This window comes from Cololabis saira, chromosome 12, assembly GCF_033807715.1.
Source record: "Cololabis saira isolate AMF1-May2022 chromosome 12, fColSai1.1, whole genome shotgun sequence".
Classification (NCBI taxonomy): Eukaryota; Metazoa; Chordata; class Actinopteri; order Beloniformes; family Belonidae; genus Cololabis; species Cololabis saira.
Genome location: NC_084598.1, coordinates 20,524,774 through 20,546,138, shown reverse-complemented (window position 1 = coordinate 20,546,138; position 21,365 = coordinate 20,524,774). Strand labels below are relative to the sequence as shown.

The window sequence follows — 21,365 nt, the reverse complement described above, 5'->3', positions numbered from 1 at the left end:
ACTTCAAATGATGTTTGGCAAAATGATCAGGAAACTTTTTGTGTTACTCTTTTTGGTCTCAATTTTGTAATTTGAATAAAAGGGAAAACTCAAAGTAACAATGACTTGTAATTATGTTTTTCTCCCAAGAAAAGGAGAACCATTTTAATAACCATTTCAACATGCACCCATATAACGATCCATCAAATTGTTCGATGTCTTGAGGGACCACTGCTCTCCAAAGACAGCAGACACTGCAGCTCTGAGTAGGAGCTACAAGTTCATGATATTTTACACAGTTGCGGAACAGAAACGGGTCAATATTTCACCTTAAGATAAGATAAGATGTACAGCAATGGGGAAATTCCTGTTATCTTTCAGGACATTGCTGGGTTGCTAAGCAGAGAAAGACTTGATTGCAGAATTGTCCTGCAGAAAGATTAGATTGCATCTTTACCTAGACACTGGAAGCAGGTATAGTTTGTTTTCTTATTTTCACTCTCCCACCGGAGAAGGTACGAGAACTTTATCCTGAATATTAGCAGCCCCTACCTCGACCCTTCCTCCTCCCTGCTGGTGCTGCTCTTTAAGTGGGATTCATATGTATTTATCAGAGGTCGGAAGTTCAACCACCAAATATCTTTACAAAATAAATGTGTCCAGGATACAGGTCTCATAGCCCACTTGCATGCATCAATTTGTTAATGGTATTCAGCAGCGGTTGTCTTTCAGTCTTTCTTCTCCTTGACCAGTGCAGCTTTACACGTTGTAAATCTGAACACACCAGCTCAGTTTTATTGTAGCTCGGGAATATGGGAACACTGGAGAACAGTTATAGTTTATAGAAGTCATTTTACATTGAATATTAATCTTTGTTTTCATGGTTATTGTGTAACCTATTGGCTGCTCTAAACAGAAAGTTAGATTTTATCTTCACATCTTTTGAGTTTGGTTGCTTCAAAAGTCTGCATCCACCAGAATTGCTTGTTATTGTTTTTTTTCTTTCTTTCAAGTGCCAGAATATTTTCCTCCAAGATATATGAAAATCTTTAAGATCATTTTATGTGAACTGCACATCACAATAAACATATTCGATCTGTTGAGTTTTTTTTTTAGGTGATTGACCAACTTATGGAAAGAGCATTAAATGAGTCAACTTTTCTTTTACAAACAGCAGCATGTAAGAAAAGAGGAAGTGGAAGTAAATCAATAATGTCTTTCAATTGTTGGTCTGTTGAACTTTTAAATCAATGAATAAATGAATCACAAGAGCAAACAGATTTTCATTCTGTATTGTCTCTCTGTCCATGGGAGAACGCTCACAGCTGCGAGTGGGCCAGCTCTGTGGAGTCTGATGTCTCTCGCTGGGTTTTGTGTTTACAGCTCCTGGGCTTCGTCTACGCCTGCTACGTTGTGAGCGCTATCACTGAGGAGGAGGACAGCTGTGAGTGACTTAACACACACACACACACACACACACACACACACACACACACACACACACACACACACACACACACACACACACACACACACACACACACACACACACACACACACACAGGCACAAACGGATTCTTGAAAAGGACCCTTTCATCAAAGAATGAATCCCACACCCTGGTCTGTGCACAGAAATGGGAAAAAAAAACAAGTTGAGAAGAATAGAGCTTCATCTTTCTTCATCTCCCCTTTTTATCACCTCACACACTCTCACTCCCATGTTTCCGTCGTCTTTCCTCCTCCACACCAGCTGAGCCCTTTCACTTCTTTTCTCTTCACTCCCAAAGGGTCCACGTTTTTCTTCTCAACACCTCCTTCAGCTCATTCTCTACTTTCTCTTTCACACGGGCTTTCATTGCCTTGTGTTTGCTCCTCGCCTTCTGTGTGATCGTTACTGTTGTAAACCAGATATTTGCCTCTCTTAAGGTACTCTGGCCTTTGCTTTTCTCAATGATCTTCTCCACGTGCTCCCCTGCTTTGTTGCTCCAGTCGTCTGTTACTTGACTATAGGTTGGATGTCTGGTGTTTTCACAGTGGTGTCAATTCAGTCGAAGCTAAGGTATGGCAAGGTTACGAGTCACAGAACTTAACTAGAGTATCAATCAGCACATCCAGCAAATACTCATCACAGAAGTCTGCTATGTAGCTTATGTGGTCAAGAAAATTTGAACTTTTTCAAATGCAGTCTCGCTCACTGCAAAAACTCAAAATCTTACCAGGAATATTTGTCTTATTTCTAGTAAAATGTCTCATTTTTAGTCAAAAAATCTCATTACACTTAAAACAAGAGTCATTACCAGAAAAATAACTTGTTATTTGACCATTTTCACCTGTTTCAAGTAAATTTTCACTTGAAATAAGTAGATTTATCTTCTCATTACAAGCAAAAAAAATCTTGTTCCGTTGGCAGATTTTTCTACTTATTTTAAGTGAAAATCTACTTGAAACAGGTGAAAATGGTTGTTTTTGAGTCTTGTCTTAAATGTAATGAGATTTTTAAAAAAGAGACTAAAAATTAGACATTTTAACTAGAAATAAGACAAATATTCTTGTTAAGATTTTGAATTTTTGCAGTGTATAATAACTAGTGAAATCGATCATGTTGTTCTTATTTGCATTTGTAGTTATTCCATAAATGTATTTAAAAAAACAAACATTTACATTTAACCCTTGAAGCAAAGGTGTGGCGGCTGCCATACCTTGCCATACCCAATTGATGCCCCTGTGTTTTCATACTCCAGGACTGCACCTCTACCTCTGTCTGGTCCATGAGCAAGTCCACATTTCTTTCAGAGCTTCACAAACATGAAGATCCTCCCTGTGAAGTACCGCCTGTTAAACAGTTGTTTTTGACATGCTGCATTATTTCTTCCACTTGTCCTTGAGTATGTAGTCAAATCAGGGAGGCAAGACCGCAATCTCTTCCTTGCCTTGTCGTGCATTATAGCCAGCAAAGAGCGAGGGCAGGGTGTGGGAAAATACAGCAGCGGGGACCGCAAAATGAGTCATGTGAGAAGATGGAGAAACCAGAGACACACATTTGTGATAAATGACCGAGCTGCTGTGACCTCAAGAGACACCAGGCCAGGGGTCCTGCTGGAGGTTAACCAATCAGAAAGTCGGGAAATGTTTGATCTTGGGGGTCAGTGGTAGTCATAAATATCTGATTAGTTCTGCAGTGACTTTGAAGGTTGAGAATCTGCCTTTTGGAGCATATAAGATGTGGGCATGGAGATGCAGATCTGGGTGTAAGGTAATTGAATAAAGGTGAAACACGTAGTCGTATATGCATTTACCCAGTGTGGCAGTACACATGTGGTGCACGAGTTATGAAGTATCAGGAGCCTGGTGGTTTTCATGTGAGAGCTGAGCTCTAACTTGACTTGGAAACAAAGCAATAAACAATACATTACATGGACTAATTGTATTTTAAGCAGCATATTCTTCTAATTTGGGGGGAAATGGGATGTGGTTCATGTGTGTGTTCTGCAGACCAGCATTACAGAGGTTCAAGCAGTTCTTAGGTGGTCACATACCAGAGACTCAGCGGCTTGGAGTGGTTAGCATCACCACCAAGCGGCCCGCCCCCCCACCAGTGGGCTATAAGTAATCCTTGGAAGGAAACTCTATTTCAGAAAACTAGAAAAAAAAGACCTTCCCCTTAACAATCTTTGTTCATATTTTCTTGTCTTTCTTTGTGGGTGCTCAGTGCCGGGCATTTTCTGTAAGAACCATTGGATTTCATCTGTCCATAATATGTTATTCACAGACACACCCACAAAAACAAAAAAAACAAGCACGAAAATAATAACAAGTGGGCAACAACTAAGGGTTGGTGTGAAAAGAGAACATGGTGTGATTTGTATTTGTTTTAATTACCCCATAGTTTTTCTCTGATCCAGGCCAGGCGTGAATTAAAGCTACGAAATTGCTTCTCAGTGCCAGCTCTTTGTTATTGTAATCAGCCCTTTGCCTGCTTGTGCACACACATGCCCATGGACACATTTATCCAGGCAGACACAGGTGTGCAGGCACAAATGTATTCACATACACACCAACTGAAACACATTTCTGCTCGGATTTTCTCCTCTTGCTTCACCTGTACATTACACCAAATCCTCGTGCTGAGCTCCCTGGGTACCTCAGCATCTCTACACACACTGTACTCTTCTTTATTCTGTTCTGCCGGTCGCTCCTGCTCACTTCCACATTTCTTCACAGTTAGATGGCGTAGCTACATCAAAATCCAATTCTGGTGTGTTTAAGAAATCTCCTCTTTTTGTCTGTTTTATATCTCTGGCTTCTGAGGTTTAATGGGGTGTGCCTGTAAAAAGTTAGAGGTCTCTGGTCACTCATTTTATCAGCCTCATTAAATACCTTGCTGGTCAATAACCTCCACAGCTGATTACACCTCAGTAAGAGAAGAAAGGTGAAAAGAATCCTAAGGAGGGAAAGAAAGGTAGGAAAGAGAGAGGGATGGATGGGAGGAGGAGTGCATGAGGGGAGCAGAGGGAGGTGTTTATCACAGGATCCAGATGAGAAAAAGGAGATGAGGCACTATAGAGGAAAAAACAGCATAAGACAAGATGAGCTTTTCATGAATAAGGAAATAAAACAGGAATTCTTCTCACGCTGCGCACGATGCCACTCTCCGGGGAGAAGACCGAATTAGATTTGAGTGCTCAGGCTTGTGTAAAGAATAACGGAGTAGCTTGCATGCGTGTACACACACACACACACACACACACACACACACACACACACACACACACACACACACACACATTTACTCACACTTGCAAGAAGCCAAGAAGACACAATGGGAAGAATAACAAGCATCATATACCATCAGTCTGACAAGGCTTTCAGGCTGTAATACAGATACTGTGTGTGTGTGTGTGTGTGTGTGTGTGTGTGTGTGTGTGTGTGTGTGTGTGTGTGTGTGTGTGTGTGTGTGTGTGTGTGTGTGTGTGTGTGTGTGTGCGTGTGCGTGTGCGCGTGTGCGTGTGTCTTAACATGAACTTTTTTATTGCAATTATCTCTTTCTTTTTTCTTTTTCCTGTCAACTTAGTGAGCTCATGAGTCGGTGTACTCACACTCATACATACATGTGTCGTCCATGCTGTGTTGGTTAAGCTGAATGTGACTGACTGGCTGTTTGAGTGTCCCTGTTTGTATGTGTGTTTGCGTTGTATGAATTTGTTATACAGTTATCAGCAGGGAGCAGACACACCGGCAGAGTGAATGGTGGGGAAAATCCTCTTTTCAAAGTAGGTCATGGAGTTAGCCGCCTAGCACAGGGATAAGCTCACTTTAGTTTGTCTGCTAATTACACCGCCACCCTCCGCGCTGAGTCACAACTGGTGAAAATCCTCTAGCAGACAAAGCAACTGGATGGATGGATGGATGGATGGATGGATGGATGGATGGATGGATGGATGGATGGATGGATGGATGGATGCGTTGCCATCTAAACAGTATAATGGGATTAAAAGTATATCACCAATAGTGCAGTTTTATGGAGCCAAATCAAGGCCAAAAGTTTTGCTAATTTGAAAATAAAATTTGAACCTGAAAATTCTTTTTTACAGTTTCAATTTTATTTTTTTCAGTATCAGATCTTTTTTTCAGTTTCAAATCTTTTTATTTCAGTTTCAAATCTTTTTTTCAGTTTCAAATCTTTTTTTCAGTTTCAAATCTTTTTTTTTTTCAGTTTCACATCTTTTTTTTTTAGTTTCACATCTTTTTTTTCAGTTTCACTTCTTTTTTTTTCAGTTTCAAATGTTTTTTTTCCACTGCCAATCACATGAATATGGTGTATATACAGTGTTGAATCAAACTCTTCTATTCTTCTATTCTATACTCTATTCTACTGATAACTTCTGCAACCTACGTTTCCTGAAGGCAACATGACTGAGTAACGTCCCCCGCCTTCTCTGTTCTGCTGTCACTCATGATGCCACGCCCCTCTCAGTTGATGCCACGCCCCCCACGCCAGATCGGGGCCAAAAGTCTGAACCTGAAAAAAAAATTTGAAACTGAAAAAAAAAGATGTGAAACTGAAAAAAAAAGACGTGAAACTGAAAAAAAAAAGATTTGAAACTGAAACAAAAAAATTTGAAACTGAAAAAAAGATCTGATACTGAAAAAAATAAAATTGAAACTGTAAAAAAGAATTTTCAGGTTCAAATTTTATTTTCAAATTAGCAAAACTTTTGGCCTTGATTTGGCTCCATACAGTTTCATTTAAAAACCATTTCAACATGCACCCATATAAACTTTTCAACTTTGTGTGTAAAACTTCTACAGCCACAATATACAATCTGTTGTAAAGCCTTGTCCGGCTTTATCGTTTTGTTTTGCTAACAGTAAAAAAACAGATGTTGGATGCTGGAAGCAGAAAACGCCGCCATAGAGGATATAACTGCTTCGGTCAAACAGTCCATGCCGTGCCAAATATGAGGAGAGAACTGAGATGAAACCTGACCATTGTACACTGGCCAGGTCAGAAAATGTACACTGCCCATTGTAGGTGTTTCCAGATGCGTATTCCAAGCTCTTAACGGAAGCACAAAGACACATTGGTGTTGGACCAAGAAACTGGTGAAGCAATTCAGGCAAATAACACATGGGAGCGGGTGGTCTGGACTGATTTGAAACATTTTGCTCAAACAGAGGGCTCTTTGAATGCTGAAGAGATGGAAATGCTACAAGAGTATATTTCTGAAGGAACCACCTTAGCGCAGTAGACATTCCTCTCAGGTTTGTTGGTGCATGTCCATAAACTGAAGTGGACATGTTGTTAGATTCAGCAGTCTCTGAAATACTGTGAAGTACCGTCTTATCTCCCACAGACTAGTAAAGGAGCATATTTAACAGTTTCATTCAGCAGATTTACACCAAACGTCTTCATGTCCTCAAGAACTGGTGGCAATAGAACAACCATAACAGAAACAATTCTACGCCATTGTTTTTTTTGGGCTCTAGTGGCCTTTTATTCAAAGTATACAGACAGGAAGGGGGTAAAGAGAGAGAGAATGGGGATGACATGCAGCAAAGGTGTGCAGGCCGGGATTCAAACCTGCAACCGCTGCAGGAGGACTGTAGCCTCAGTATATGAGCCGCTTGCTTAACCCACTGCACCACCGAGCAGCTCAATGCCATTGTTTTTGAGAGCGCCCTCCTCTTCACAAAGGTTTTGTACAATGCTGTGTCATAAGCGGAAACGTGCATGGAGAGATTTTTTCTCACTTTGAAATACAGATCATACACTAATGACTGAAAGCAGGTGCAGCTTGTGACAAATAGAAGACTGACATCATCATCATCATTATCAAAAAAGTTTCAAGAGAGCCATTTAATCCGTCTCTGCCTGGAGCCTCTCTCTTGCTCTCGCTCGCTTGGATGGATAATTAACTTTAAATACACTCTCGATCAAACACACCCTAAGTTCTCATGCAAAATAACAAAGTATAAATCAGCTAAAGTGGTCTTTAAAGTAAATGAGTAGTCCAACTAGCAATGATGACTGTGTAATGGTGTGAAAATGTGAGGACAGAGATGCAGACTTGCAGAGCCACCATTACAGACGGGCTCTGAAGTCCTGAACTATCTGTCTGCTCTTTATCTCGCTTGCAGTCATTGTCTCTCGACGTCAACTGTTTTTTTTCTTTTTTTGTGTCTTGATCTCCCCTAGACTGCGCTCTTTTCTCACCGGCTCTCTTTTACTCTTCTGCTCTTTTTCTCCTTATCTTGTTTGCGTTTCATTTTGGCATCAGCTCACCAAGCCTTTGCACACAAACCAGACACACATGGCCAGAGTATAAACCGATGCAGTTCAGCTCTGGGTTTCACTTCTGCAGTGTTGCTGTTAGCCAAGAGACCTCCAGCAACACTGAAGGAACCGCATGAATGTCTTGTGGGTACCGGTATCTCTCACGTGACTACCATCTCCTGTGTTCTGCATAAGTCTGTGGCTGCGGGGTGGGTGGCAAGATGGAATTTCAAAACCAGAATAACCCAAAACACACATCAAAATGAACCAAGACATGGCTTCAGCAAAGAGAAATCAAAGTAGTTGGAGTGCAGTCTGAGCTCAGACCTCAGTCCAATCAAACACCTGTGGAATGATCTAAAGAGCTGTGCACAGAAGATTCCCTAGCTATCTGAAGGAACTTTTTTGCATAGTAGATTGGGATAAACCTCCAAAGCCTGGATGTTTGAGGTTAATAAAGGCTCATTGTTTTTTTTTTATTATTACTAGGGGTGTAACAATATATCGTGCCACGAAATTTCGCGATACAAAAACGTCACAATACGTGTCGTGGAGGTGACAAAGTGTATCGCGATATTGGGTTATTAATATTAATCTATTGTGTTGACTAGAAACGCGCATCCCACCGCGGCCGCGACCGCACCTCGACCCGCGGACAGAAATCTTACTCCGCTCAGAAGAAACTAGTCCCGTTTTGTGGTCCCGTTTTGAGCTCTGAACTTTTACTTATGTAAGGCTGGTGTAGAGTTAAGCCTTACCTTATTAAATTAAACCTTTTTCGGGTGGTGAGTAGGATAAACACGCAGGCAACTTCTGCTGAGCTCCAGTGTACTTTAATGTCCGCTCAACAGCGTAGGATTTTAGAGCATCAACACAACACCTAGTGCTGTATCACTCCGCCCAATCCAAAACAGACTAATCACTACAGATAAACTGACTAGTGTAATTATAGTCCCTGATTTACATCAGAATATAAAGAATATATTTATAAAATAATGAACCCTGAATTACCAAAATAAACTTCTTAACAAAAATAAATCTCCTCTTACACTTATAAGCTGAGCATGAATCAATCTTTTTTATGATGTAAAATTGTATGTATTTATTTACTTTTATTTATTTATTTAATTTTAGTTGTTAAATTAGAAAGAAAAAAATGAAATCATACATGAGAGAAACTATTCAGTTTGTGGCAAAATATTTATACTGAAGATGCATAATGCAAACCTGACATTTACTTTTAGTTCAGTTTGTGGAAAATGGTTGGCCTGGCTTTCTCTTTAAAACTTAAACAGTTATAACAGTTATTGTTACAAACTGTAACAATAGGGCAAATGCACAGCATTGTTTTGTATTTTGTGTCTTTCAAATAAAAGACAATTTTTTCCAGTCATATGTTCCTCATTCAAGGTTGTTAAAAAAATACTGCTATAATATCGTATCGTATCGTTATCGTGACCTCAATATCGTGTATCGTACCGTATTGTGAGATTAGTGTATAGTTACACCCCTAATTATTACCAATAATTAAACATTTGTTTATTCCCCCCGGGGTTTTTGTTGGTTGGAATACAGTACTGCATTAAAGATGTAAAAAGTCTGGCGTTTATGTTGTTGCTATGTATGTCTTCACATTTTAAAAGCCTGCAATTTCATGAGGGTGTGTAGACTTTCCAAATCCTCTGTATGCCCGTAGATTCCTGTAGATTCCCCTCTGTAGAATTTCTGTAACCAGTAGTTGTCACTGATCTTACATTGGCAGACGGATAGAAGAATGAGTCTGACGTTGATGTGTCCCGAGATTTGAGTCTAAAAATGGAAACCATCATTATCATTTAGTGCATTCCTTAGCGTCGTTTATCGCGGTAGGTTATGGATCCTCGCCAGCTTATATTGAGAAGATTATCTGTACAGGAACATCATGGGAGAGGTCGTTATGTGTGTTTGGGCAGCATGCAGATGTGTTCCTGGTGTTTAGATGACATGGTGATTCCCAGGAGAGAAGGAAAACAGGAAAAGGGCAGCGCAGCACGGCCCCTCCTGGCTCCATGCACTCATCCTGCACACCTATCATTATTTGGCAGACCTCCCCTGCCTCCCGTTATCAGGATGGAGCTGATTTGCTTTGGTTTCCATGGGCAGCTTGTCTGACCTCCCCGCAGCTTCTGGTTCCCAGAAAGTATCGGATCTGCCCATTTTTTGTTTTTCTCTAGAGCAACAGTCCTGTTTGTTTGGTGTCTTTTTTCCACTGAGTCAGACTCAGTTCTTCTTTTCCTTTTCCTTTTCCTCGCCTCACGGTTTTTACAACAGCCTCACATATCGTGGATATCTGTCCTTTTTCACATGCATTCCCTAAACTTAATCTTCTTTGCTCCTGTCAGTCAGTCCGACAGGCGTGACACACCTCGCCACCCCCCCCGACTGTCCTCCCACTCTGCCATTGTGTCCCCTCCAAGCTGCAAGCTTTTCAACCTCTCTCAAAACCATCACTACCCCCATGTCCTCTGTTTCACATTTTTTGACAATCATGGGCTCATCTTCCCCTTTCCTACAGTCTGAACTCTTGTGTGAGAAAATAAACCTAAAGTGCGGGACATTTATTTATTTGTGTCCTCTGTCCCAGAGTGACAAAAATATAGGTTATTTTGACAGCTTTCACCTGTATTCCCAAGCTTTCCCAGTAGCTCCTGACAGATGCACAAATGAGAATTAGTTTATTAAACAGGGATTTTTTTGCCTGGTTCTTTTGTTTTTGTTTTTTTTTTGTCCTGCGCGTGTCCACCTTTAAAAATTCCTGCTTTACATCTGTTCCCTCCCATTTGTTTCCTTTTTTTCCTCTCATTCATGTTGAGTCTTTATGTTTCAGTTTTTTTTAATATCATTTATGACTTTTTCATTTACTCCACAAATCATGTGTTTAATCTTTTGTTTTCAGTTGATTTTATTGGTGGATTTGATCCATTCCCACTCTACCATGTCAATGAGAAACCATCTCATCTTCTCATAAAGCCCATGAGCCTGTAAGTATGTCATCTGTCTACACATTTTGGTCCCTTCTGCATTTGAACTGAGAGTTTGAGAACAAGTATGTATGTTTACATTTCCCTAAAACAATCGTCATAATATACACTCACCGGCCACTTTATTAGGTCCAACTGCTCGTTCTGCTGCAGTTCAGACCAGCATCAGAATAGGGAAGAAAGGTGATTTTTAGTGACTTTGAATATGGTTGTTGGTGCCAGACGGGCTGGTCTGAGGATTTCAGAAACTGCTGATCTACTGGGATTTTCACGCACAACCATCTCTAGGGTTTACAGAGAACGGTCCGAAGAAGAGAAAATATCCAGTTAGCAGCAGTTCTGTGGGTGCAAATGCCTTGTTGATGCCAGAGATCAGAAGAGAAGGGCCAGACAGGTTGGAGCTGATAGAAAGGCAACAGTAACTCAAATAACCACTCGTTACAACTGAGGTATGAAGAAGAGCATCTCAACGCACAACAGTTTGAACCTTGAGGCGGATGGGCTACAGCAGCAGAAAATCACACCGGGTAACACTCTTGTCAGCTAAGAGCAGGAAACTGAGGCCACAATTCACAGTCACCAAAACTGAACAACAGAAGATTGGATAAATGTTGCCTGGTCTGATGAGTCTCGATTTCTGCTGCGACACGGATGGAAGGGTCAGAATATGCGTCAACAACATGAAAACATGGATCCATCCTGCCTCGTATCAACAGTTCAGGATGGTGGTGGTGTAATGGTGTGGGGGATATTTTCCTGGCACACTTTGGGCCCATTAGTGCCAATTGAGCATCGTGTCACACCACAGCCTACCTGAGTATCTTCTGATTGTTACTTCCAGCAGGATAACGCGCCATGTCATAAAGCACGAATCATCTCAGACTGGTTTCTTGAACATGACAATGAGTTCACTACTCAAACGGCCTCCACAGTCACCAGATGTCAGTCCAATAGAGCACATTTGGGATGTGGTGGAACGGGAGATTTGCATCATGGATGTGCAGCCGACAAATCTGCAGCAACTACGTGATGCATCATGCCAATTTTGACCAAACTCTCTGAGGAATGTTTCCAGTACCTGGTTGAATCTGAGCGAATAGACTCAACGAATGATTAAGGCAGTTCTGATGGAAAAGGGGGCACAACCTGGTACTAGCAAGGTGTGCCTAATTAAGTGGCCGTTGAATGTGTATACTGTATACATTGTATATATATATATATATATATATATATATAAATCATTGCTCACTTTCATGTTCATCCCAATGTTTTTTCAGTGTTTTCCTGGAAATTATAACACAGAATTGAATCATATAGGTGGAACAAGAGGTTGCTAGCTTGGATTCTAGAGCTTGAATATCTGGAATAAATAGCTTGAAACATGCTGCATCCCCTTGCTTTGAGGAATATGATGATCTTCCATTGCACTGCTGTAGCCCTGCAGTGTGTATGTGTTGTTTAATGTTCTTTCTCTCTGGATACCATTAATAAAAACATGTAAAATTATGTCTAAAATTGGATTAATCAATTAAGTTGTGATGCAAAGTTAATAAAAAAGAGCCCGGGAAGTCATGTAATAATTCTCATCCAACATGAAATGAATATTTTAGTAGCATCTTGACAGTTTAATCAGCTCTGTCTCTAATTGGAGGGAGGAGGTTTTCATGACCTCAACCTAGAGGGAGTTATATCCTGAATAAATTCATCCACGGGGTGTGTAAGTGAGAGAGAGTGTGTGTGTGTGTGTGTGCGTGTGTGTGTGTGTGTGTGTGTGTGTGTGTGTGTGTGTGTGTGTGTGTAGTGTGTAGTGTGTAGTGTGCGTGTGCGTGTGCGTGCGCGCGTGCATGCGTGCGGGCGCGTGTGTATGTGTATGTGTGTATGACTTGCCCGAGAATTGCTAACCCTCTTCTGCCTCTTTCCATCTTTTTGTCTTCTCCAGGTCTACGTAAATAGGAAAACAGCCAGCGAGGGAGGGGATGCCGTGAAGTCCCACGGAGGCAAAAATTTCTATTTTCACACAAACATCTCAGTACACTTTAGAATAACGGATCTTCCTCCCCATCATTATTCTAGTACTTTAAACATGTCATTTACTGGTGTTCTTACCAGAAAAGCTGATGTTTCTCAGTAAGAGGCCATTGTGGAGGGATTTGGAGGAATTATAGTATAACAAAGAGTGTATTTGGAGGTATTTGTTTTTGTTTTGAAGTACCATTAATTTCTCCCTTGAGTTTTTACCACCGACTAATACTCCCCAACTGTGTAGAACATGTACAGCTAATGAATACAGTGTGTATGTAATGATGGAGTGCCCAGCCCTCTCTTGTCTTAGAGGACTCAGATTTGGCATATTTTTGTTGGTTTGGCTGAGATCTTGGCCATAGGGCGTTATTACAGTGGAGTCTGTGGAAAGAGCTATTGTGTGCTGCCTGTTTACTTTAGTGTGTGTGTGTGTGTGTGCAAAAATACAGAAACAAAGCAGGAAGAGGCAGGGGAGTGGAGACATACAGGGTGGGGAGGGAACAAAAAAAGCACCAAACCTACAGGGGAATCTGCCAAAAATAGGAAAATGTAAATAGTGAAACGTGAATGATCAAGAATGCAAAAGTGTTAAGCCTGCAAGAGCTGCTCAGACAAGAGCAGCGGCATGCGAGTGCTGCTTTTATTTCTGTAGTCCTGTTATTGTGACTGTTTTCACCAACAGCAAAGTCAGTCATTCTGAAGTGTCAAGTGTTTGTTTTAGCAGATGAAATCGAGCTTTGCTTGCACTTCAAGCGTTATCCTCTAACAGCTGACAGATCCAGCAAGGGCGGTCATTTACACACATTCAAACAAAGGTTACACAGCATATTTTTAATTTGGGAGTCAGGGTTGGTGGTTTCTTTCATATTGCACTCCACGCAATATGAAAGGTGCAAACATTTTCCAGCAGTTTGGGTATGGAAATAAGTGTAGAAGTAGCACACCTGTACCTGTATAGATAACAGGTTTGTCGCCTCACAGGTCTACATTTTTAATCATCTTTCTTTGAAGTGTGATATCCTCAGCTGTGATGATTGTAGCATGTTTTAAATAAAGTTTGTATTGTAATTATGTGTATAGCATTAAATAATAAAAAGAACAAAATAACAAAACCTGTGTCTTTGACTGACTGCTCAAGATCTAGTGATACTTTAGGTGAAACATTCTGCTCATTTATGTCACTCTTTTCTGTCTTTTCTTCTGATCAGCGTCACAACAACTTCTGAGCAAAAGTGACACACGGATCATACAGTACCTCCTATGTAATGACTGACTCAGATACTGTCAGATCCTCTGTTGTCTTTCTGCCCTCTAGTGTTCAAAATGAGAATGCACTAAATGCCAAACGCGGCTAAATGATTCCTCCCACAGAATCGTCACAGTCTGAAAATAAAGTTCTATTTTTCTTAGGTTTTTAAAAAGAAATACTGCAGGAGAGGCCTGGAAAAAAAGTCACTACTGATTTCCAAGTTCACAGTGGCTAAGTTAAACTGTTTGGTTTTTGTTGGTGACATTTCTATGACATCAATGTCTGAGCATAGTCAGTATTCGTAATAAAATGCTATAAATATGTTAAAACTAGTCTTCCTTACTGTGCAATAAAGCATTTTTTGCAAACTCCCGATGACTCCTTTTAGTTAAAACTTGTTATGAATGTTAATGTGCAAGTTCACCTTTTTTTTGGAGGGGATAACATAATTGTTGTCCTTTTCTGTTGTGCCAACCACATGTAACCTGATTGTATTTTTATATTTATCCCAAACTATGCTTTGTGTTCATGTAAATAGGCATTTGTTAATAAAAGAACGTGCCTTGTTATGATTGTGTGTCATTTCACATCTATGTTTCATATAATGAGGAACACGATGATGAAAATGCACAAGTGGAAAAATGAGAAAATGTTAGATGATTATAAAATCATAAAGAAAGTGATTTTGAAGGTGTGACAGAAGCAATCTGCACTCTTTATTTTCATCAATTCGGGGGAAACTGAAGGGGTGTTCGTGCATCACCTGAATATGAATGGCTTTTCACTACAACCTTAAGACATAAAAGCACGAACGCTGCCTCTGATGACAGCTCTGCAGATGGGGCAGTGACGCAGACTGGCAGCACAGTCACCACAAACCACCAGGTGACCACAGGGGATGAAGACAATGGACACCAACTTGTCCATGCATACTTTACAGGTCCTCTCTTCCTGCAGCTGCCTCAGCAGCTCCTCTGGACTGGGATCTTTTACTGTTATAGAAAGCAAAAAACACAAACATGTATGTGTTCAAACCAAGTGCTGTGACTGAAGTCCTGCTCACTGCAGTGTAGAACAATGACTTCACGATTCACTTTGCCAGTCCATATGAAAACATTTACAAGTACACAGACCTTTCTCCCGGATTGGTGTCTGTCTCCTCACATTTCCTGCACTGGAGTCCTGTCTCATCTCTGGCTCTACTTCACACAGACGAATAGTGTCAGACACATGAATTGAGACATTAAACTTCAAAACAGACACATGAGTTAATAAGTCACTGTGGCAACGATATTGTCTTTTTTAACAGAAAATAGCTTGCATGCATGCATGCATGCATGCATGCATGTTGCAGCCCAGCCTCATAAGAAATATGTAACATACACATTTGTATGAATGTCCAAATAACAAAAGTAAAATAATATGTGATTCAGTAAAAGTTTACTATGCAGTGTGGGGTTTATAACGGTGTATTTATGTCTATTTATGTCAAACCCTGTGCTTATTAATGTGTAACATTAACCATAAATGTATTTATGTGTAACCATAGAGCTGCCCATGGCCATAATCTTTATCTTTGTATAGGAAACTGCAAGAGGAGCTGTTTTTCAAGACATATACAATTTAAGATGTCTTAATTTCCATCCATTTAAGTTGAACATTTTCAGTAAAAGGGAAAAGTAGTCATGTTTGGAAACTTGGCACGCTCAGTATTTAATGACTCCTATCATAGCTATGAGTCAGTCAGTCGTTGCTCTTCAGTCTTTTGGGCTGTCTTGAGTGCACTTCTTTTTTCTTTGCATTTTATGAGGGCTTACAATAACATTTAGGTCGTGGGGCTGTGAAACCCATGACAGAACCTTTAGTTTGTGTCTCTTAGAGGATTCTGAGTTGTGCTTGTGATAACTGTCCTTTTCAATTCAGTTCAATTCAGTTTTATCTATATATTGTCTCTAGGTGCTTTCCAGAGCCTCAGAACATGACCCCCGAGCAATTATTACAAAAACAATGGCACTCCCCTAGTAGGAGAAAACCTTGAGCAAGACGTGGCTCATAAGGGGGGACCCTCCTGCTGAAGGCCGGCCAGGTAGAGCAGGAAAAGAGAGATCAGTTATCTGCCTCTAGTGTGACTTTTCTCTGTAAAAGACAGTTTGAAAAGGGTTTACCAAGGCGTACCCAGTAGTTTCCAATCAAGGGATTTAGCATAGTTAAAACAAACAAAACCTTGATTTCTTTTTGCAAAATATTGGATATTATTATGTCTGTGGGCCTAAAACAACTATTTATGTTCATCAATCTATGAAACGGTTTACTTAAAAACAAGTACATGCATGATCGCACCCTTTTTGTAACAGCTCCTGAGATAAAAAAGTTGGAAACCACTGTTTTAAATTTGAGAAGAGAAAACCACATGTAAATAGTAATAGAAAAAAAACAAGTATTTTTAAATACATGTATGAAGAGATTATTAGTTTGACTCTTAACTCTAGTGGGTAGAAGTAAATTTAAGAAGAAAGTGGAATTAGCCACGTACAGCACAAATATCCCAAACCGTTACCTCTGCTGTTTGCCCCCCTCTGTCTGTCCGCCTCCTCTGTCTGCAGTACATCAGTCACCAGGTCAGACACGGATGTGTAGTGCTGGCCTGTCAGGAGGAATTTGGTCTGGACTAGACTCTCCACCAGGCTGGCCTCAAAGCCCATCTGGACCACAGTTTGCACCACAGGAGAAAGCATGGCCGATGAAGTTCCCAGACCTCCCACCATAGCTGCTTGATAGGAGGAATGGAGAAGTGAGAAAGACCTGAAGAGCAGTCTTGTCCAAAGAGCTGCGTTGCAAATGTTAAAACTAAATTGAAAAAAAGCATTAAACACATAGGCCTATGTAGTGGATAATTCTGGTCCCCCTACATGAACTAAGTTTCTATAAGTATATAAACTTTTCTAATTGGACTGAAGAAAAATGCGAATAGTCAGATCGTCTGGTGTTCCGTTCAATACTGCGAAGGTTTTTATTGTATGAATACAATTAGTACCAACCACAGGAGAGTTAACCATTCGAATAGACAAATCTTAAATCTTTCATCGGGTCTCTCTCCTTATATATTCTCAAAGGGCCTGGGGGCCACACCCCCCAGCTTTTATTTATTATCATGGTTACAACTAATTTTCCTCCGTTAGTTCTCACACTTATATTTTATCGGAGGAAAGAGAAACAACCTTTAATTTTTTTAAACTTTAAACACCCTCACCCACATCTTTTCTCAGAATTTTGTGAAATCTGTGCAAACAGGGGGAGAGCCCCCGAAGGGACACCTGTTTCTACGAATTTCAGTGTAATCTGCTCAAAAAAGGGGCAATCTGTACCCAAAGAGAGGAGCCTCGGAGGACACCTTTTTCTCAGAATTTGGTGTACACAAAAAGGGGGGGGGGATTTGCACACAGGGAGAGGAGCAATCCGCTCACAAAGGAGAGAGGCCTCGTGTGCTTTCTTCCAATTTGGGCCCAAAACAGGCTTTACAGCATTCCTTTGGGTTGAGCAGAGTTGCAGAGATTTTTTTACGGTCAACAAAGCTTTCAGTATCTTAAGACTTTTGACTTCCTACGTTTTAATAGTATTCAACAAAAATGATTATATAAAACTGTTAACCTTTCTACTACACCTACATGTGCATTTCAATGACTTTCAAACCCCAGACCTTTTCTATGTGTCCACTGAAATGCGATATAATCCTTCAAGTCAACGTGTTGTGATGCTTGCTGTTTGCTGCCGAACACTGTCCTGGTGCAAACAAGCTACAAAAGAAGGAAAGTTGAAACTAACTCTTTTCATTCTTAAGTTTGACATATGAGGGCATTGATTCATTAAAAAAAAAACATATTTTTTGGATTGTTTCAGGTCTTAGAATTAGGGGAATGCAACCTCAGATGAGCAACAACTGCATGCGGTGTAATCAAAAGGATAAGCATCCAGGTCCTGCTACTCATATCGATTAATTGATTAATTGATTAATTAAAAAGCTGGTGTAAATCCCTCTATGAAGGCAAACATTTTTAGTGTACTGGTCAGGAACACTGAGGTGGGAAAACGTGACAAAAGAAAATGTGAACGAAGAAAGGGTTCCTGCCAATCAACCAAAGAAAGGGTTAATAGGCCCATTTCCAAAACATTTGGAATCCATAATTGAATGGTGATAAAGATTATTCAGAAGTGAAAAACACTAAATCCAGTTCATGTGAGCGAAAGATGGTAGAATGCTCATAAAGAAAGAATAAATAGAGATGATTGCTGCCAGACCACGGCAGGTGTGAGGTGGTGGTGTGACGGTAGAACCTTGGTTTGTAACCGCAGGCTTTGAGGATCTTGCAGCCATTAAGTCAACTTTTAACCCTTTTTATACAGAAGTATTCTCCGATTAAATGTAGAGCCATCTGTCCGACAGCTAAACCCTGGCTGAAATTGGGTCATGCAACATAATAACGATCTTGATTGGCAAATGTATAACAGAATATGTGAATAAAGAAATTATTTAAGGTATTGCAATAGCGCAATCAGAGTCCAGACCTCAACCCAGTTCATTTGCTGTGACGGGACCTTGATAGAGCTGTGCATAGATAATTCCTACAAACCAAATTCTTTACATTTACATTCATATTTTGTTAGTTAATTAGTTAAGTTAATTACGACACCACACAACAACTGTAAGTTTTATTTCTTCAACAGGTTGTAGGCTATTTATCTGTCTTAAGACCTACTTAGGATCAGATGACTTCCTTGTTACTTACAATGTTAGAGTTAAAGGTAGGCTTACTTTATTATTTTTTTTACACAACAATAAAAACATCGCAGACGCAGTTGGTCTATAATTATCCTTTTTCCTGACATTTTTCAATTATTTATGACTTACCGTTTCTGGAGCCGATGTCTCTGCCAGTGGAAGTCTGGGATCCTCCCTAGAAGAGTCATTTTCAAATCCAACATAGATCGTTGTTAATTTAAATGCAACTTTAAATTAACATGTGTGATTATAATGCGTCCAATATTGCAAATAGATTTTATTCAAAATAAACAATAATATCTTACCACAGTATCTCCCAGATGGAAATGAACATCTTGTATGTTGGTGATGTACTCCTGTCCTCTTGACTGTATTAAAAACTCACATCTGAGAAAGACAAGGATGAAACTTTATAGCTATGCTATTGCATATGCAAAAGTTGCACAATGCCAGCGTTTTAAAGTCATGACAGCATACTGCCAAAACAATGAAAGTGTAGTTTAAGATAACGTAGTACAAACAGAAAAACAAATCAAAATGTATATTGGTTAAAGCTGATGATTACTTTTAAGATAAGCTGTTTTAGCTAAACCTGTCTGCAGTTTTTTTTCACAATATCTAACAGGAAGGCATCTGCTTAAAATCCCAAAGTGACTCAATGATTTTATAACAACTAGGACATTTTTCCTAAACCTTTAATATGGTATTTTAGTTTTCTAATAATTTAGGTTATATCTTTATGTCTGTTGTTACCGTGGAAACCATTTGGCATGTTCCTGCCAGGGGTCGTCGCCAGGCTCCCAGTTCCTCAGTCCTCCATCACAGTAGAAGCATTTGACATTATCACCGTGGCCTGGGATAAGAACATAAAAGATCACTGTGAAAATTCTGTAACGACAGAGAACTGGTGAATGTTCACAGCTGGAAAAAAACGAAAAATCGCTCTTATTGTGGACTATTAATCAGATATGGGTATAATTGTACAAGAAGTAAACCTTGAGCGGCAGCTACAATAAAAATGAACTAACTTTAATATGAAACTGTCTCAATGCTACCAACATTGCAGCAAAAAAATACTATTAAGGTACTTAAATTTGAATTTTGAATTAGTTTCCTTGATATTTTGTCATTTTACATCCTGCTGTGCATTGCCTGAAGCTGGACTTCTTTAGCAGCCCCAGCTTTGTCCAGGTTGTTCTGTCCACAACATCATGACTCAGCAGGACAATTGTAGCATGAACTCTCTCACAAAGAGCAGGTCACTCTAGTAATGACTAGGTCTGGGATGAATATTTCACAAAAACATACAAATAGACATTTATATATGCAACCAAAACAATGTAAAAGGAATAAGCTCTTTAGTTAGTAAATGTGTTAAGTCTTTATAGTAAAGCATTAAGTACCTGTGTAGAAAAATCCTGCTCTGGCAAGGACATCCGGCTGGATTGAAGCCTCAGTCGGCCAGTTGTGGAAAGTGGTGAGACGGGAATCCTCAGCCTCCATTTCTGGGTACACTGGTTGTCCAGCTGTTCCTTGTTCATCCATAGTCATTCTCTGGAGCTGACTCAATAGCTGGCCATCCACAGAATCCGAGGAGCCCACTTGGAGTGGAATATTGCCCACAGCTCGGCCCAGTATGAACTTGCAATTGGGGAAATGCCGCTTGTGCTCACCAGCTGGGCTGTCCCCGTTTATCCAACATCTTAAAATCCCTCCACAGCAGAAACACTGAACTTTGTCCCCCGGGCCAAGAAAGAAAAAGCCTGCCCTGGCCAGATCTCTAGATGTGACAGGTGCATCTGTTGGCCAGTTCAGAAAAGTTAGTAGCCTCTCTCCTTCTGTCCGCATCTGAGGCTCCTCAAGGATGCACTGCATAGTTCTCCAGTCGTTCATCATTCTGGAAAAAATCTGCTTTCCTCTCCGTTTTTGTCCTGTGCCTGGTATGCCTTTTGGGCTCCATAGTGGAGCTCACACTGAAGTGGAATCAGAACAACAGCTGAACTAATATGATCAGGTGTGGGGGCCTGCACAGTAACCTACTGGACACTGTTTTCCAGAAAGTCCCCCAACTACCAGAATGAATGTTATTGATCCTTGAATGAATGAGAGCCTACGCATGTTATTTTGCTCTACCTCTTAGGAAAAGAAAGCAAATCACTTCAGAAGCCGGCTTTTAAAACTACACACAGAATTATTCGAAAGGCAAGTGAAGAAATTCTAAACATTATTGTGGCATAGCAGAAAAACATACCTCATGAGAATCCAGGCACCGTTATTTTTCAATGTTTGAAAAACAAAGAGAGAAAGAGACCGAGAGAGAGGGAGAGAGAGAGAGAGAGAGAGAGAGAGAGAGAGAGAGAGAGAGAGAGAGAGAGAGAGAGAGAGAGAGAGCGAGAGAGAGAATGCGAAAGAAATCACATCAATCTCCAGGTTTTTACCTGTTTGTCCAACAGATGGCACACTTGAGTTTGAGGAAATCGCTTGTTCAAACCATTCATACATCTGAAATAATGAGCTGGGTAATCTAGAGTTATACAATAGGAA

At 40.3% G+C, this 21,365-nt stretch overlaps 2 protein-coding genes across 6 annotated transcripts in view; one reads left to right on the top strand and one right to left on the bottom strand.

Annotated features, from left to right (window-relative positions):
• nkain4 (sodium/potassium transporting ATPase interacting 4) overlaps window positions 1-14,475 on the top strand; it is a 60,648-nt gene extending 46,173 nt beyond the window's left edge. The window contains exons 5-7 of one of the 2 annotated variants that reach the window (XM_061735958.1): window positions 1,363-1,423; window positions 10,689-10,773; window positions 12,713-14,265. In XM_061735958.1, coding sequence (XP_061591942.1) covers window positions 1,363-1,423; window positions 10,689-10,773; window positions 12,713-12,722 — 156 coding nt within the window. In that variant the 3' untranslated portion in view covers window positions 12,723-14,265. Of the gene's footprint in view, window positions 1-1,362; window positions 1,424-10,688; window positions 10,774-12,712 lie in introns of both variants that reach the window. The other variant, XM_061735957.1, reaches the window with a different exon arrangement.
• Window positions 13,612-20,907, bottom strand: birc7 (baculoviral IAP repeat containing 7). 4 transcript variants are annotated; one of them, XM_061735952.1, is made up of 7 exons: window positions 20,225-20,907; window positions 19,575-19,674; window positions 19,127-19,208; window positions 18,951-18,996; window positions 16,602-16,814; window positions 15,178-15,246; window positions 13,612-15,036 (listed from the first exon to the last, which is right to left on the bottom strand). In XM_061735952.1, exons 1-7 carry the CDS (start codon window positions 20,715-20,717, stop codon window positions 14,837-14,839), a joined length of 1,203 nt encoding a protein of 400 aa, XP_061591936.1. In that variant the 5' UTR covers window positions 20,718-20,907; the 3' UTR covers window positions 13,612-14,836. The 4 variants fall into 4 exon arrangements, with proteins under 4 accessions (XP_061591936.1, XP_061591938.1, XP_061591937.1 ...); XM_061735954.1 differs by having other exon boundaries at window positions 16,602-16,811; window positions 20,225-20,899; XM_061735953.1 differs by having other exon boundaries at window positions 15,178-15,243; window positions 20,225-20,892.
• Between the last annotated feature and the right edge of the window lie 458 nt (window positions 20,908-21,365).